The following is a 16,376-nucleotide window of genomic DNA, read 5'->3' on the forward strand; positions in this document are numbered from 1 at the left end:
TGGTTGGGTGGATCTGTGGCATACGTCTGAGGTGTGTGGGGGGGGGTGCACAGGGCTGGACACAGAGCGGGGTGGGGGCAGTTGCTTGCTGCCAGATGCAGAATGACAGCATTGCGGGGCTGTGGGTGGTGGCTCTCTGTCCCGGCCACCGGCCAGTCATTCTTGATGGGCACTTTACTAGTATCTTTTATAAAGATATCTAGTTCCATATATCAAGTGATGATGCACTTACTACATCCTTTGGTAAACTGTTCACTAATAATTCTTCACTCTTAAGAATCTGAATCTTATTTATATTTTGAATTTCAAACATCACCTAGTATACTTTTTCCAAGTAGTTACCTATGGGATTTGATCAAGTCACCTCTTAACTGTCTCAGTTTCAAGTAAAATAAGTTCCTTGCCCATCACAGATCCCAAGCTTAATCCTTTTCCCAGCTGTGCCTGCAGGAGTCAGTAATGGACTCTGTCCCCAGAGATGTCTGGACCTGACCTGATGGGAGAAGACATCTTTTCCCTGATGCCACTTTTTGACAGCAGGAATAGTCTGATTTAAAAAAAACTGCTGAACACTCAGCAGTTGGTATCCCCAAAGACTACAAGATGCCCAGCACTTCAGAAATAGGGCTGCTTATTAAGATACCTAAATCAGGCTGCATCCAGTGTACATTTTAAAAACCCTGAACAAAAATATGTAGGTTCCTCAAAGACACCTGCTTATTTTTACCTGTTGATGCTGCTACTGCCCCTATGAGCACGGAGGGGATGGCCATTAAAAGGCATCCCAGCCCAGAGAGATAGGAAATGAAACTTGCTTGTCTTGGTGAGGCGGCTGAGAGAATTCGCTGGAAATAAGTTTGAAATGGGATACTTCCAAGAACCTGAAACATTCAAACATTAATGCAGTCTTCCTAGCCTGACATCACCAACATTATAATTATGGTTGTCATTATTGATAGGGATGCTAGTTTTCCCTTTCATAAAGCTAACTTCCTATTATAAAAATCATGATTTCATTTACATATAACTTTGTATATAATTTTGCTAAATTGTACTCATTAAGGCTGAAATTTCCCTTGCTCGATATTTGCCTTTTTAATTCAACCAGAATCACCAGCTGCCATATAGCACTTGTATCGGATGGGACTATCCAGCAGCACAGTAAATTAGTCTACTGCACCTTAATTGCCATGCATATGTAAACAGTGATGCTTTGCTGTGCAGCAAATTAGTCTGCTATGCAGTAAAGTGTCTCATGTAGACATGCCCTGGGCGTCAGAGGGGGAGGAGGTTAGCAATGGGAGCCAGAGGAGATGGAACGGTCTGGCCAAAGAGACAAGGATCAGAAACTAAGTGAGGGAACAGTGGGATTGGGAGTGTGTGAGGGAAATGGGCCTTGGGATTATTTGGCTGGAGGGTCAATACCAAGACTGATGAGAAGATGGAAGGGAAGGGGAGAAACTTGAGAACTGGACAGGGACTAGGAACAATATAGGGGCCGAGGGGACACAGGTCTAGTGTATGAAGGGAAGGGTGTGGGACTGGCTAGGCCAGTGGCTCTCAGCCCATTTCAGACCCAAGGCACCCCTCAATAAATTCAAGCTATCCCCTCAATAGTCTCAAGGTACCCCTCAGAAAATGCCAGCTCATAGGTGTCACTCATTTTTTTACCACAGAAAAATAATAGAGGAATTCTTCTGTTGCAAATAACTCATAAAGGCCACAGCAGGGCAGAATGATTTTAACTCTATGGATTCCTGTTTCAAATCTTTGGATTTATATTGTGAATCATGTCTGCACACCTAACATAGTGTGGCACTCTGTGGCACTTGGCTCCCTTAAAAAGATCTCATGGCACCTTGAGAATCACTGACCTAGGCAAAGAAACTAGGGCAAGAAGCTGGGCAGGGTGACAGATTAGATGAGGATCTTAAACTAGAAGAAGAAGATTGGGAGTAAATGGGAGAAACGATTAGATGGAGAGCCAGGAGTGGGAGCTGGAACTGGCTGTGCAAGGAGTCCGGGGTCAAGGAGATGGAATACAAAGAATGAGCAAATACCCTAGGAGAGAGTGAAAGGAAAGAGAGCCTGGGAGTAATAGGGTAAGACTGGGACTTGGGCAGTGAACTTGAAGTAAGAAGACCTGAAACTGGGTGAGTGGGAAGAGTTGGGCTATGATGAGAATGGCTATGGGAGGAGTCTGGAGCTGGGCCAAGCAGTAGAAGACAAGACTGGGACTGGGACTGGTTGGAGAGGATGGAGCAGAAGGAGTCAAGTTTGGGGAGAATGGGTGAGAGACTGTGTCCACTTGAGCACACTCCCCTGCAGAGCTTGGTGTGGAACCCAAGATTCCCCTATCTGGTCAATCTCCTGTTATCAGCATCTATCCATTGGACCTGTGCGAGTCAGCAGCGATCTGATCCAGCTTCAGAGCTGGCTGCTTCAGATGGCCGTGATCTGATCCGGAGCTCTGGATCGGGTTTCCGCTTCAATCCAGCTGAAGCTTCAGAGCCGCCTTGGAGATCCGGCCATAGAGTATAATGGGGAATCAACTAAATAGCTATAATTTTGTTGTTTTTTGTCCAATTTGGATGAAACTTGCAGGAATTGTAGCCTCTGCTAAGAGAATAAAATCTGCCAAGTTACAAGAAGATCGGTGCAGGGGTTTGGGGGGAACTGCACCACGAGCTGCAGACAAGCAAAACTTGTGACATGGGTGACACTGTGTGTGTTAAGGCGCAGCAGGATGACAGCTGCAGGGATGATGGCCCCTGCTGAGGCCACGACACCTGCCAGCTGTGGAGGAGATCGGTGCAGGGGGGTTCTGGGGCCCTGCACCCCTAGCTGCTGACAGACAAAACTTGTGCCAAGACTGTCTGTCCTGGGGCAGCTGATTGTATTGATTCTTTCCTCTCCTTAGCCTGGTTTTGTAGGTGCTAATTGATGCTCCTTAAGTCATTATGTAGTAGCTGGGTCCTGTGTATTGAGCTGGTCCCTGAGTCCTTGGTCCCTGAGTGAATCATGATTGCTTGATTGGTAACTGGTAACACAGCAGCTTAGCAGCCAGGCCTGCAGTACTGTCTCCCCTCCCCACCCCAAGCCAGAGACAGTCAGTCCCACAAGCACCCATGGCACGAGTTGTGCTTGTCCACAGCTTGAGCAGAAGTTCCCCCCAAACCCCTGCACCGATCTTCTTGAAACTTGGCAGGCTTCATTCTCTCTGCAGAGTCTACCATCCCTGAAAATTCCACCCAAATCAGACAAAAAACAACAAAGTTATAGATATTTTATTGTTTCCCCATTATACCCTATGGCCAGATCTCCGAGGTGGCTCCGAACTGCTTTGGGAAGCCAAATGAGGTTGGCGCTTTGACCCAGATATGCTGCTTCAGACCCTGAAGCATCCGAATTTTCTCCAGATCCGAAGCTCTTTCCGAAGCCTCGCACGGCCCTAATATCTATGAAATACTGGCGAAGCAGATATTCTCCTCCCTTCTACTGCTGTTTTACAAAGATGGCAATCTACTAATGCTATGAGTTACTTTGAGTGATCAAGGCAGACAAGGTTCTTTGGGTAAACATGATATATTTTAGTAGACCAACTAAATAGTTGGAAAAATTGGGTTTTTTTGCAAGCTTTCAGGCACAAACGCCCTTCTTCAGGCAGAGAGAGATTCTGCAGTTTTTTACTTGTCTGTCTATGTCCTTAGACCAACACAGCTACAACCAGCACCTCAGAGAGATCAAGTACAGGACTGTGCTCGACTTGGGGATGACGCATGCAGGTGGCATTATGGGAACATATGATGGAATTTCTGAGGGTTTTTCAGCTCTCTAAAAATAAAAGAAATTACAGGCAACTAGGTTAAAAAAAGGTTGCTTGGTTGAGCACTCAAAAGTTAGGAAATTTCTCATTCAGTGCCCAGAATTGAACAGTGGTCTCCCCATTCCTGCTGATGAGCTGCTTTCCTTTACATGGCTGAAATGAAGGAGAGAACTGAGCCTCCTTAATGACTCTACTTCTTCTGGCCCTGTTCAGAGTATCAGAGCCAACCCTGGTGTGAAGTAAATGTCTGGCTTCCTCTCCCATCTGCCTGATAATCAAACATCAGCTTATCAAAATCCTTCTGTGCTGTAAACAACAGGAACCTCCTGTTCTTAGGACTGGGTTTGGAGTAAGCAACTGTACCATTCACCCAGCTCACCCAGTCCCACAAGGAACATTTCTTACCAGATATAAGAAGTCATCCAGCCACCTTCCAAGATACTCTTTCTCTATTTTTCCAATCCAAGGGGGTTGGTAGAAGTCATGAGTAGCAGTATAAGAAATGCTTTCTGTTGCAGAATGTATCAGGGCAAATGGGATGCAGATCCACTGGGATTAAAATGGAAACAATGAATCTATGCCCCCTCACTTCTCTATCAAACTCATGCTCTGCACCCTTGCCTGCAAAGTTCTCCAGAGTCTGCATTCTTAATTTCCTCCTTTTCACCTACTTCTGCCACCTACACCAACCCAGGCCTTCTGTCTGGACATCCATCTGCTTGTGTTTTCTTCTCCTGCTTTGGTCTTCGTTTCATACCACCTTTTATTCCTATAGACCACTTCCTTTTCCTTTTGTTTTCAAGCAGTTCTACCAGCCTCATTCAAATTCCTTTTTTCATACATGTTCTTCCCACAAGGCCTTTCAGTGCTGGCCCAGTATAATTCATTATGCTTCTCATCTGTCGTAGACTACTGTACACATCACATACACAGCAGTAGTTTCATATTTGGTAGAGTTGGAAGGGACCTAAGTGGATCATGAAGTCTGAACCCCTGCCCTGGGCAGGAAAGGATGCTGGGATGAAACGACCCCGGCGAGGTGGTTGCATAGCTTCCTTTTGAAGATCCCCAGGGTAGGAGCCAGCACCACTTCCCTCAGAAGTTGGTTCCAGATCATTGCCGCCCTGACTGTAAAGTAGCGCCTCCTGATATCTAGCCTGAATCTGCTCTCAGTCAACTTATGGCCGTTATTCCTTGTTACTCCCGGTAGTGCTCGGGGGAACAGGGACTCTCCCATAGCCTGCTGGTCCCCCCCCACTAGTTTGTAGATGGCCACTAGATCCCCCCTCAGCCTTCTCTTCTGGAGGCTGAACAGGTTCAGGTTCCGTAGCCTCTCCTCATAGGGCCTGCCCTGCTGTCCCCTGGTCATGCAAGTGGCCCTCCTCTGGACCCTCTCAATGCTGGCCACATCCCTTCTGAAGTGCAGTGCCCAGAACTGGACGCGGTACTCCAGCTGCGGCCTGACCAGTGCCACATAGAGGGGGAGGATCACCTCCTTGGATCTGCTCGAGATGCATCTGTGGATGCATGACAAGGTGCAGTTGGCCTTCCTGACTGCGTCCCCACACTGCTGGCCCATGTTCATTTTGGCATCAATAGTGACTCCAAGATCCTTTTCTGCCTCTGCACTGATGAGAAGGGAGTTCCCCAGCCTGTAGGTATGGTGCTGGTTCTTCCTCCCCAGGTGCAGCACCTTGCACTTGTTAATATTGAAACCCATCCTATTCTCATGCTCCCACCCCTGTAACCTGTCCAGATCTAGTGGCAGCCTGTCCCTCTCCTCCAGTGTGCCCACTTCTCCCCACATCTTAGTGTCATCCGTGAATTTGAACAAGGTGCTTTTCACCCTCTCGTCCAAGTTGCTGATGAAGACATTGAACAGTGCGGGCCCAGGGACTAAGCCCTGGGGGACCCCACTGCCCACAGCCCTCCAAGTTGAAAATGACCTGTCCACCACAACTGTCTGGGTGTGGCCCTCCAGCCAATTTGCAACCCATCTGACTGTGTAGGCATCAGTGCCACAGTCGCCTAATTTTTTAATAAGAATGGGGTGAGAGACAGTGTCGAAGGCCTTCCTAAAGTCCAGAAGGACTACGTCCACCATGACACCTGCATCCAAGGATTTTGTGACCTGGTTGCAGAAGGCCACTAGGTTGGTCTGACAGGACCTGCCTCGAATGAACCCATGTTCAAGTAGTGCCCAACCTTTTAAGCCCATGGGCTGGATGAGTAATGTAGGGTAGGTCCGTGGGCCAGATATCATCTGTGGACCAATTGAGCACATGGGGCTGGGGCCTGATCCAGCATGCAGGGCCAGTGTCCAATCCAATATGCAGGGCCAGCCCAGCTGCGGCCTGATCCAGTGTGTGTAGCCAAACTAGCATGTAACCCCAGTCCTGCATACCAGATCAGGTTTCAGCCCCAACCCCAATCCCACATGCCAAATTAGGCCCCATGGCAGATAGCACTCCTTACCCCAGCTCCACACACAGGGCCATGTAGTCTGGCCTGAAGGGTGTGGTACTTTGGCAGCAAGGGAGTGGTGACAGTATTAATTGCCACTGCTCCCTACACCACCAAATTTCCAGACCCATGGAGAATAGATTTATGGATGACATGGCTCCACAGGTTGGATCTGACCCTCAGGCTAGAGGCTGAGTACCAATGACCTACAGCAAAAAATGCTATACATTTTAAAATAATTATTCAATTTTCAAATGGAGAGCAGAAATGGGCCACCAAAAATGGTCACCAGGGAGAAAGTGTTTTCAAAAGTCTTGGCATCTACACGTGCACCTGTATTAGGCTGGAGTAAACTCTGTAACAGGCTAGTAATTGTATTTAAAAAACTCGTATAGTTCTTGTATTTAAAAAAAAAAGCTTTGCAGCAGCACATGTATAGATGCTGACACAGCTGATTGAGGCATGAGGGTGTTTCAGAGCGGTGGCTACCTTCTGACTAGCCCTGTGCTGAAGCACCCTCGTGCCCCAGCCAGCCCCTCCACAGCCCAGCCTGCTGGGCCCTGGACTGGCAGGCTGATCCCTGGTGCTCTGCTAGCCCAGTTCAACCCAGATCAGTGGGGATTCCCCACCCAGCCTGTGGTTTGCTACTAGCTGCCCCACCGGTGGATTGGGGCAGGGGGCTGGGACCTGCCCCCCCCCTTCAGCTCTTTCCAAGCCCCACGCTTCAATTGCCCGATGGGGGTGAGAAGCTGGGACCTGCCTCTGACCAGGATAGTTCCCAGCCCCCACTCCACAATTGCGGGGTAGGAGCTGGAGTGTTTGTTCCCCACTCAGCTCTGTGATTGTGGAGCTGGGTGGGTGGGGAACAAGCTCCCCAGCCCCCACAAGCAGGGAGGTCCTAGTGCCAGCTCTACCTTCATGGGGCCAATGCTGGGAGAAAAGAATCTCCCAGCGCCAGCCTTGTGAGCCCAGAGCCAGCCCTAGGAGATAAGGGTCTCCCAGCCCCTACTCCCCAATCACAGTCTCGGAGCATGGGGGCCTAGAGATCCTGCTGCCAGGGCAGGTGAACATAGCTACCACCCAAGCTCTGGTGGTCGAGCCTGTCCCAGCAGCAGGCAGCTCCCAGGGGAAGGAGCAATCTTCTGCTCCCTGGTGGCCAGTTGACTGGGAGAAGATTTGCTCTTGGTCGAGTGTCTACATGAGCATTACTGCACAGTTAATAATTGCAAGTAAATTTGTTGCTTGCATTTGCAGGCAGAAAATTTACTCACAATTAGTGAGGTTTACTGTGCAGTAAGCATGTGAACATGTAGACACACATGCTTACTGCTCAGTAAGCTACACTGTTTTGCAGTAAAGTGTCTTGTGTAGATGCACCCTGTATAAGCAACAGATGAACAACTAAACTGGGGTCTGGGACCAGTATGCCTAGAGTTAGTTTGGACTGACTGGTGAAAACATGAGTAGAATTTTTTCCCTCATACATAGTTGCATACCATAAGAAGACTGATAAGAGAAGTGTTCGGGACTTACCAAGCTGAGCATAAGAAAAAGCAGCTGTACCACATCTGTGTATGCAACTGAGTATAGGCCTCCCAGTAAAGTATAGAGTATAACAGCAGATGCTGAAATAATGATAGACAGATAGCTTTTGATGCCCAGAATGACTTGCATTGTTGCTCCTTTAGAGAGAGATAGTTTTGAATTACTATAATATACCAATATCATATTGAGCAAAAAAAGTAGTTAAATGATACAAATATTACAGAAGTTTAGTGGTTAGCATACAGAGCTAGAAGCCAAAGATTACTGAGGTCTATTTTTTGGTCTGCCACTAACTTACTGTGACTTTGTCCAAGTCACTTTACTTTTTATATTTTAGTTTACCTATCTGCAACATGTACATAATACTAAATTGTAAGTAAAGCATTACCATAAAAGTATGCATTTTTTGCTATAAGGGTTCATTAGTTTCTATCAATTTTGTTTAAAATCTGCAGGAGAAGATGGGAAAAGGAAAAAATGAACACCATATTTTCCCAAATGAAGGATAAACAAACAACCTGCAAAAGTAGTATGAAGTGCAACTCTCTGTACTTAATTCAAAGGATATTTTCCATGCCTATCTCCTGCTCCTTATTTGTCTATTTCTTGCTAGTTTTTTAATTAAACACAACAGCAAAGCACATATATTTACCTAAGGAAGCAAGAATAGCTGCAAACCAGAATATATCTCCTATCAATGATGGAATAAAGAGAAGGCTTGCAATCATGTTCCCATATGTTTCTTGGAGAGGGTCCATCATTGTCACATAATTTCTGGATCTCATTGGCTTTACAAAGAAGAGACCACCTATTGAAAAAGACAATATTTTCATTGTATGCTGTGTGTATCATCTCCTGAGGTAAAGGATCAGTACAACCCTCTTGTCTAAATGGCATCTGGATTAAGGCCAAACCCTACTCAGCATTTGCTAGTCACACCATATCATTCTGCTAATGTTTTCCCATTACGATGTCAGCCAGGCTGTCATCTCTATAATATATGAAACAGCCTTTCTTACCCAGTTTTTGAAATGTAATCTATAACCAGTGTTTTCAGGTGAATTAAACCACCCTCTTATGGGTCTTTCATTATCTTAAAAAATATGCTTTGGCCATAAGAAGTCAATACGTTTATCTTTCATTTTGTAAATGCTGAATACCATGCAACCTGCCAAGGTAAATACCATACTACTTTCAGGTATGTGTATAAAGCCTACAACTCCATTCTCTCTAACCAGGATTATCATTTTCTTTTTGACATCCAACCTTCGTAATGTGAGGTAAGTCCTAAATTCCTTTCTCACCTGAGCAAGCCTGGCTCACACAGGGAGCTCCATTACAACTGGTGAATGCATCTAGTGCCTAATCCTGAAGCCAACAGAATGGCTTGTCTGAGAATGACTGCTAAAGGCTACAGGATTGGTCCCACAGTGGTTGGGGCATCGCATATGAAAAGGATTACTCACATGAAGAAGGGTTGCAGTCTCACAGATTTTTGGGCCTGATTCATATTGGAGTCAGGGGGAACCTACCCACTGATGTCAGTGGATCATGCTCTTCATACTCTTCACCAGATAAATATTTCCTAGTGTGCACCCCATTCTTTTGTGTCTCAATCTTTTCCCTATTGCATCTGCCTGGAAAATTGGCCCACAGAAAGTACTGGTCCCATACTTATTACTTCAGTTTTATATTAGTTTGACATTATAATAGCAGTCGTGACAGATTGATAATAACAATGTCAAGAGAAAGGTACAATTTGATGCCAGCCAGGTACACCCTAACCCTGCTTATTATAACGCTAGACATCTCCCTGAACAGACTAACCCAAAAGTCATCAAAAGTGCTTGTTAGAGTTTGCTAAGGAGTGGACAAGCTCAGCAAAATTGGTTTTCCTAGAATGCCTCCAAACTGGGGGAGGCTAAGATTTTTCACTGTGTGACAGCTGCTCTGAAGCTAGTCAGTGAGTCAAAGCCAGAGTATGCACAGAAGTGACTCTGCATGTGTGTCAACGACAGGGGAATGTCAGAAAGTCTCATCACTGGTTTCGGGGTCTAGAGCAGTGGGGCTGCAGAGTCTCACGTCCCAAGAACTCTGGCCAGATTGAAGGTCTGAACCTCAGTGCGTTCCTTTGGGACATCTTGTATAACTTTTCAACTTTTCTTTTGTCTTGTCTCCATCACTAGTGCTCCCTTTCCCAGTCTTTTCCTTTGTATTTAAATTCCTCTTTATTTAAAATCCTTTTTCCAAGTCCATTAAGAGCGCCTGCTGAAGTACACAATCACTTACAAAGAATCATAGCTCTATGAACCAGTTAGTATCTCAGGTGCCGCCCTGCCCTGCCTTCTGCCACAGAGTCTGTCAGCCCAGCCCTGCACCCAGCATGCACTGACAGATGTTAATGAAGGTGCTCCGCTTTGGAGTACCTTCATCTGAACCCTCATGTAATCATAGGAATAATATTCCCATAGACCATCACATGCAAGGTACAGATGGTCTGCCAACTACTCAGGCAGTTCTCTGACTGTTCTGGCATGTACAGTCCATGCAGAATCATGTAACAGCCCTTAATCTTTGACAGTTACCCGGGGTTCATTAAACTACTTTAGATTAACAGCACTGGATTTTTAAACAATGGGTTCCTGAAATACTTTTTACCGATAACAAGGGACAAAGCAAATCCTACAGGTGCTTGGACCCACAATAGTCCTCTTGTGGGTAGATAGACAATTTCAGCTGTACCATTGATATACGCTCCACCGACCCAGGTGGCTGCAAGAAAAGAATTAGAGGAGAAAGTTAGAAAAGAGAGCTATGCCGCATATTTCCCGCTAGCCTCCCTAAAACGTGCTAGAAACCCCGGTCTGTATTGAGAACATTTTATTCACACACAAATATTTTTTCATAGTTGTATTTACTTCCACAATACTACTCTTGGAGTAGGATATGCTATCCAGTGTGAGTAAGGCAATTATACGCCACAGTGGATAGCTGAGTTTGCATTGAAGAAACATTAATGTTTACATTTTTAGAGAGAATTTGTATACCTTTCTTTTTATTGCTACTTGACACAGGTGAAAGCATACAGTAAAAGCATTACATTTGTTCTACCTGAATAACTTAAACAATAGAATACCTATGTATCAGTTCCCTTTACAGTAATAATTATAATTAAGGAAACCCCACAAACAGCAAGACAAACACTGCCTTCCAACACATGAATCTTCAGCCCTGCCTTATTATAAGGCAACCAAATACACTTCCCAGACATGTCACGTGGGGCAGCATTCTCCAAAAGACAAGAAAGAGGGGCAAGTCTCTAATAATGAGAAAGTACAGAAGACATCCATGAGGAAATGCTCTCTTTCTTGAACCTATTCATGCCAAGTTTTAATACTCTTACTCAGGCTGAATACCATCTCATACGTAATGAGACAGCTCCAGGAGTATGGAACTGCTTACAACCTGGGCAGGAGAATCTAGGTCTAAATTAGGACCACATATTAGCTTAATGCAAAGTGCTGTACGACGTTGGGAGTCCCTTTATTTTTCCAGTGGACTATGGAAGGTGTTAAACTGCATAGAATCTCGATGGTTGGGTATTTGACCAATCAAATAAAGTTTGGTCAATCTACTGGTCAAATATTGGTAAAAAATTGCCAATAGGTCCAAATCATACACAGAAAAAGCACAAATTTTCCCTTAAAATGCATTAAAAATAAAAAATCATATTTCTGTCAAGAAAACTACAGAAATGTAATTTTTTTGTAAAGTTGCTATAATCATTAACTAGTCAAAAAATACGCAGACAATTGATTGGTCAACTGACAATATTTGACCAGTCAATTGACTGGCTTGCCAACCCTAGTGTGAACTACTACACGTGTAAATGCATGCACCGATTAATAAAACTTTAACTCTTTATCTTAGTTAAAATTAGTTCTTGGATTAGAAACCAAACAACAGAATGAACATTTTTAAAATGGGGGGAAAAAACGGAAAGAATTTACTTTAAGAACACTTACCAGTTGCAGTGAACAATCCAACCAAAAAATTCATGTTCCTGTCTCCCACCATGACCATTTCACTTGTGCTCCTATTTTTCTTATCTCTTTTGCTTCTCAAAGAAGCCCAGATTCCAGTGGCTAAAGTTATGGCATAAAACACACTCAAACCTACCAACCCAGGTATATTCAGACCCATTTTTTGCAAAGTAATTCAGATCACACAGATTAATATGGATTTATGATTAGATGTTAGATCTTCAGTCTTTCGTCTTCTGTCTATTGAGATGTAATTCCAAATGCTGGAAGCCACATCATTCAATCCTTCCTCACAGTGGTAGAGATCGCTGGAAGTGAAGGTCTTTGCTGTGACTTGCCTGTGTCCCAGTATTTATCCTAGAAGTAGAACCTTGATGCCAAATGAAAAATTTCTTCTTGAACAGTTTGCCAGTCTGTATTCTTAGCTGGAGTTTGCAAGTCTAGACCTCTAAACTGCTTCTTTTAACTGCACTGTTTTGTAAAAGGATTAATGGCCACAACTCCCGAGATGACCTTTAGTTCAACAATAAACCTAAGGATCTAATGTACACCAATAGTGACTGTGGAGTGTCAAGAAGAGGAAGAGCTAGGAAGTGCATAGTGTTTTTCTTTTTAATATAACACTTTGTAAACAGATGGTCGGTGGCCCCGCCATGCACTGTGTTCTGAAAACATTCGGCAAGCTGGCCGTGGAAGGTCTGATAGTCCTGATAGCAGAATGAAGGATAGTTCAAGGCCCCTTGTGCTGCTGTGTTTGTAGCTCAGCAATGAGAGTCCAACAGCACCCATTTTGTTTGACTAAGAGACCAGTCCAGAGTGCAGTTGCACATCTGAGAGACTCTTAACTACAGTTTTGACAGAGCAGATAGATTTGATAGAAGTCTTACTATGAGTGCAGGCATATTTTTTCCACTGTGTTCTCCTCATCCATCAAACTGGTTACTCTGTCAAAGAAGAATATCAAGTTATTTTGGCATGAACTTTTCAGAACAAATTATGTTAGCTCCTGGTGCCTTCTTCAGATGTTTACAAACTGGCTGTTTTATCATTTGTGCTGGTTACCTCCCAGGTATCGAATGTAGGCTGGTGGAGGATTCCCTGGGTCCCCCTTTTCTCTTTTTTGAAGATGGACACTGTTAGCCCTTCTCCAGTCCTGTGGGACCTCCCCTTTCATCCATGTCCTGGCACATATTATGGCCAGTGGCTCTGTGATTTCTTCAGCTAATTCCTTCAGGACCTTAAGAAGAATTTTGCCAGACATTTCTGATTTTAAAATAATTCAAATTATTGAATTTGAATCTGGGTGGCTGCCTGCTGGATGACAGGAGGCTGCTGTTGCTGACTGGGGCCAGAGGCAGCACCAGTCTTCCCGGCACTGGGTGCAGGTTGCGCCCAGCGCTGGTCCCAGCTGGTAGCAGCAGCCTCCTGTCATCCGGCAGGCAGACCAGAGGCCCGCACTCCTGGAAGGAGTCCGGCAGAGCCCCACAGCCCTCCAGGGGGTGCAGATGGGCCCCTGATCCGCCTGCCAGATGACAGGAGGCTGCTGCTGCTGACTGAGACCAGCATTGGGTGCAACCTGCACCCACCACCAGGGAGATTGGTGGTGCTGCTGGCCCTAGCTGGCAGCAGCAGTCTCCTGTCATCTGGCAGAGAGATCAATGGCCTGCCTGCACCCTCAGGAGGGCTGCAGGGGCTGTGCCAGACTCCTCCTGGGGGTGTGACCCCTGATCTGCCTGCTGGATGACAGGAGGCTGGTTCTGCTGCAGGGGGCCAGCGGCAGCACCAACCTTCCCGGCGCTGGGTGCAGGCTGCACCCAGTGCCGGTTCCAGGTGGCAGCAGCAGCCTCCTGTCATCTGCCAGGCAGATCGGGGGCCTGCACCCCTGGGAGGAGTCCAGCACAGCCCTGCAGCCATCCAAGGGGTGTGGACGAGCCCCCAGTCTGCCTGCTGGATGACAGGAGGCTGCTGCTGCGGGCTGGGACTGGCGCTGGGTGCAGCCCGTGCTGAGCGCCAGAAAGATTAGCACTGCTGCTGTCATCCAACACACAGATCTGGGGCCCTGCACCCCCGGGAGGGCTGGGGGCTGTGCCAGAATCCACCCCGGGGTCACGGCCTCCAGTTCTGCGTTGGATGACAGGAGGCTGGTGCTGCCAGCTGGGACTGGCGCTGAAGCCAAGCAAGCCCGTCTTCAAAACTTTTGAAACTTTCTGAGCGCCCTTGTTTCATTTTGAAGTTGTTTTGAAAGCTTTTGTTTCAGTTTGCTTTTGCTATTTCAAGCTCAAAATGCATCGAAACAGCTTCGAAATTAAACACCCGGCGAAATTTCGCCCAGCCTGAGTCTTAACCTTTGTCCAGAATCTTTGATTTGAGGCCCAAATACAATGTTCTGCAGGCATTTATTCCCCTTTTTTGTTTAATTTATTTAAAAGGGAAGTCCTCTGCAGAAAGATAAAACCTTTTCTATCCTTCAGAACAGACTAAACAGTTCAGAGTGTATTATCAGTTACTTCTCTTCAAGTGAGTCATTAATTTCTCCAATTTAGAAAAGAAAACATTTAGTTTTTGTTCCCAAAAGATCTTTCTTCTCTCCTTTGATATGTTTTTAGAATGACATAAAGTTCCATAAAATTTGTTAGTTTTGACTGGTCATGACATATGCGTTACTAAAATAGAAATGTATTCTTATTGTAGTGATAGTTCTGACTCCTGAGGAGGCAAAATCTCTCTCTCATTATCTGGTTTTAGAGGGGCCCTTCTCTGTCAAAATCTATTAAAACCACATATGACTAATAAAAAGTTGTTAGTGTCTTAAACAGTAAAACAATGTAAGCATTAGCTGTATTAGCCAGCATAGGGAAATCATTAATTGTGTTTCAAAGCATACTCTGATACTTTATTTTCATTTAGGATCTCAAGGCACTTCATAGATACCGGTGAATAAAGTCCCATGTAAAGATGGGAAGCAAATTAATTCCCAATTTTACAAGCATGTAGAAGTGAATTCATTTATTTAAGGTTATACCTGAAATCCATTGCAAAGCAGGGAACTGGAAAACCATCTTCTCCCTCTCAATAGCAATACAGTATTACACAGCTCAATACATTATAGGCACATCTCCCCCTATGGTGACATTGTTATTGGGCTGTGCTTTAATACTTCCTTTTGGAAATACTAAAGCATGATGCAGTAACCACCCTGTGCCATGCTCACAGCGCATGGTTAGTTTTAGCCACTACTTTGCCATAGCAGCACACTAAAATGAGGTAGCATGCTGCTACAGCAAAGTAGCTGCCAGTCACTTGTAAACTCATGTGACTGCTACCTCACTGAAGCGTGTTGTATAACAATGTAGCGCATCACTACGGTGATGTAGGGTGACACGTAGATGTGTCCTATGGGGAGTTTGTCTTTTTTTTAAACAACTAGTATTGGCCACTCTTGAAAGCAGGATTTTTGAGTACCTGAACTATTGGTCTGTTACAATATGGAACATCCTATAAGAACATAAATAGTATTACAAATAGTAAAAGTTAAAGAAAGGCAAAACTCTTACTCCTGCTACATAATAGAATACAATGCGTGTCTACACATGTTGCTATGGCAACATTGTTACTGCACCTTTTGGAAGTACTAAATCATGGCACAGTAACAGCCTATACTGCACTGTACGAGCAGTGCATGGCTATTTTTAGCAGTTACCTTGCTACAGTGGAACGCTATACCAAGGGAGTGCATCACTACAGCAAAGTAGCTGTTGGTCACATGTAGACATCCATGGACACTACGTTGCCATTGCCATAATGCATTGCTATGGTTATGTAGCATCACGTAGAAGTGCCCACAGTTGATCATATTCATAGAATTATAGAAAGTTAGGGTTGGAAGGGACCTCAAGAGGTCATCTAGTCCAACTCAAAGCAGACAGTACCCAACTAGATCATCCCAGCCAAAGCTTTGTCTGTCTGGGTTTTGAAAACCTCCAAGGATGGAACTTCCACCACCTCTCTGGGTAACCTGTTCCAGTGTTGTACTACCCTCCTAGTGAGAACGTGCTTCCTAATATCTAATTTAAACTCCCTTGCTGCAACCTGAGACTGTTGTCCTTGTTCTGTCATCTGCCACCACTGAGACCAATCTAGCTCCATCCTCTTTTGAACCTCGCTTCAAGTAGTTGAAGGCTGCATTAAATACCCCTCAGTCTTCTCTTCTCTAGACTAAATAAGCCCAGTTCCCTCAGACTGTCCTCAGAAGTCATGTCCCCCAGCTCCCTCACCATTTTTGTTGCCCTCCACTGGACTGTCTCCAATATGTTCACATTCTTTCTATAGGGGGGCCCCCAAAACTGAACACAGTACTCCAGATGCGGCCTCACTAGTGCTGAATAGAAGGGAAGAATCACTTCCCTGGACCTACTGGCAACACACGTACCAATGCAGCCTAGTATGCTGTTAGTCTTCTCGGCAACAAGGGCACACTGCTGGCTCATATTCAGCTTATT

General features: G+C 45.3%; 1 protein-coding gene across 1 annotated transcript in view; it reads right to left on the minus strand.

The window, feature by feature from the left end:
• LOC109303469 (high-affinity choline transporter 1-like) overlaps nucleotides 1-12,701 on the minus strand; it is a 21,463-nt gene extending 8,762 nt beyond the window's left edge. The window contains exons 1-6 of the mRNA XM_019525667.1: nucleotides 11,860-12,701; nucleotides 10,493-10,606; nucleotides 8,487-8,642; nucleotides 7,823-7,971; nucleotides 4,232-4,375; nucleotides 728-881 (exon numbers count right to left, since the gene is read on the minus strand). Coding sequence (XP_019381212.1) covers nucleotides 728-881; nucleotides 4,232-4,375; nucleotides 7,823-7,971; nucleotides 8,487-8,642; nucleotides 10,493-10,606; nucleotides 11,860-12,037 — 895 coding nt within the window. The 5' untranslated portion in view covers nucleotides 12,038-12,701. The remainder of the gene's footprint in view (nucleotides 1-727; nucleotides 882-4,231; nucleotides 4,376-7,822; nucleotides 7,972-8,486; nucleotides 8,643-10,492; nucleotides 10,607-11,859) is intronic.
• Between the last annotated feature and the right edge of the window lie 3,675 nt (nucleotides 12,702-16,376).

This window comes from Gavialis gangeticus, unplaced genomic scaffold (genome assembly GCF_001723915.1).
Source record: "Gavialis gangeticus isolate Ggan-Ray unplaced genomic scaffold, GavGan_comp1, whole genome shotgun sequence".
Lineage (NCBI taxonomy): Eukaryota > Metazoa > Chordata > Crocodylia > Gavialidae > Gavialis > Gavialis gangeticus.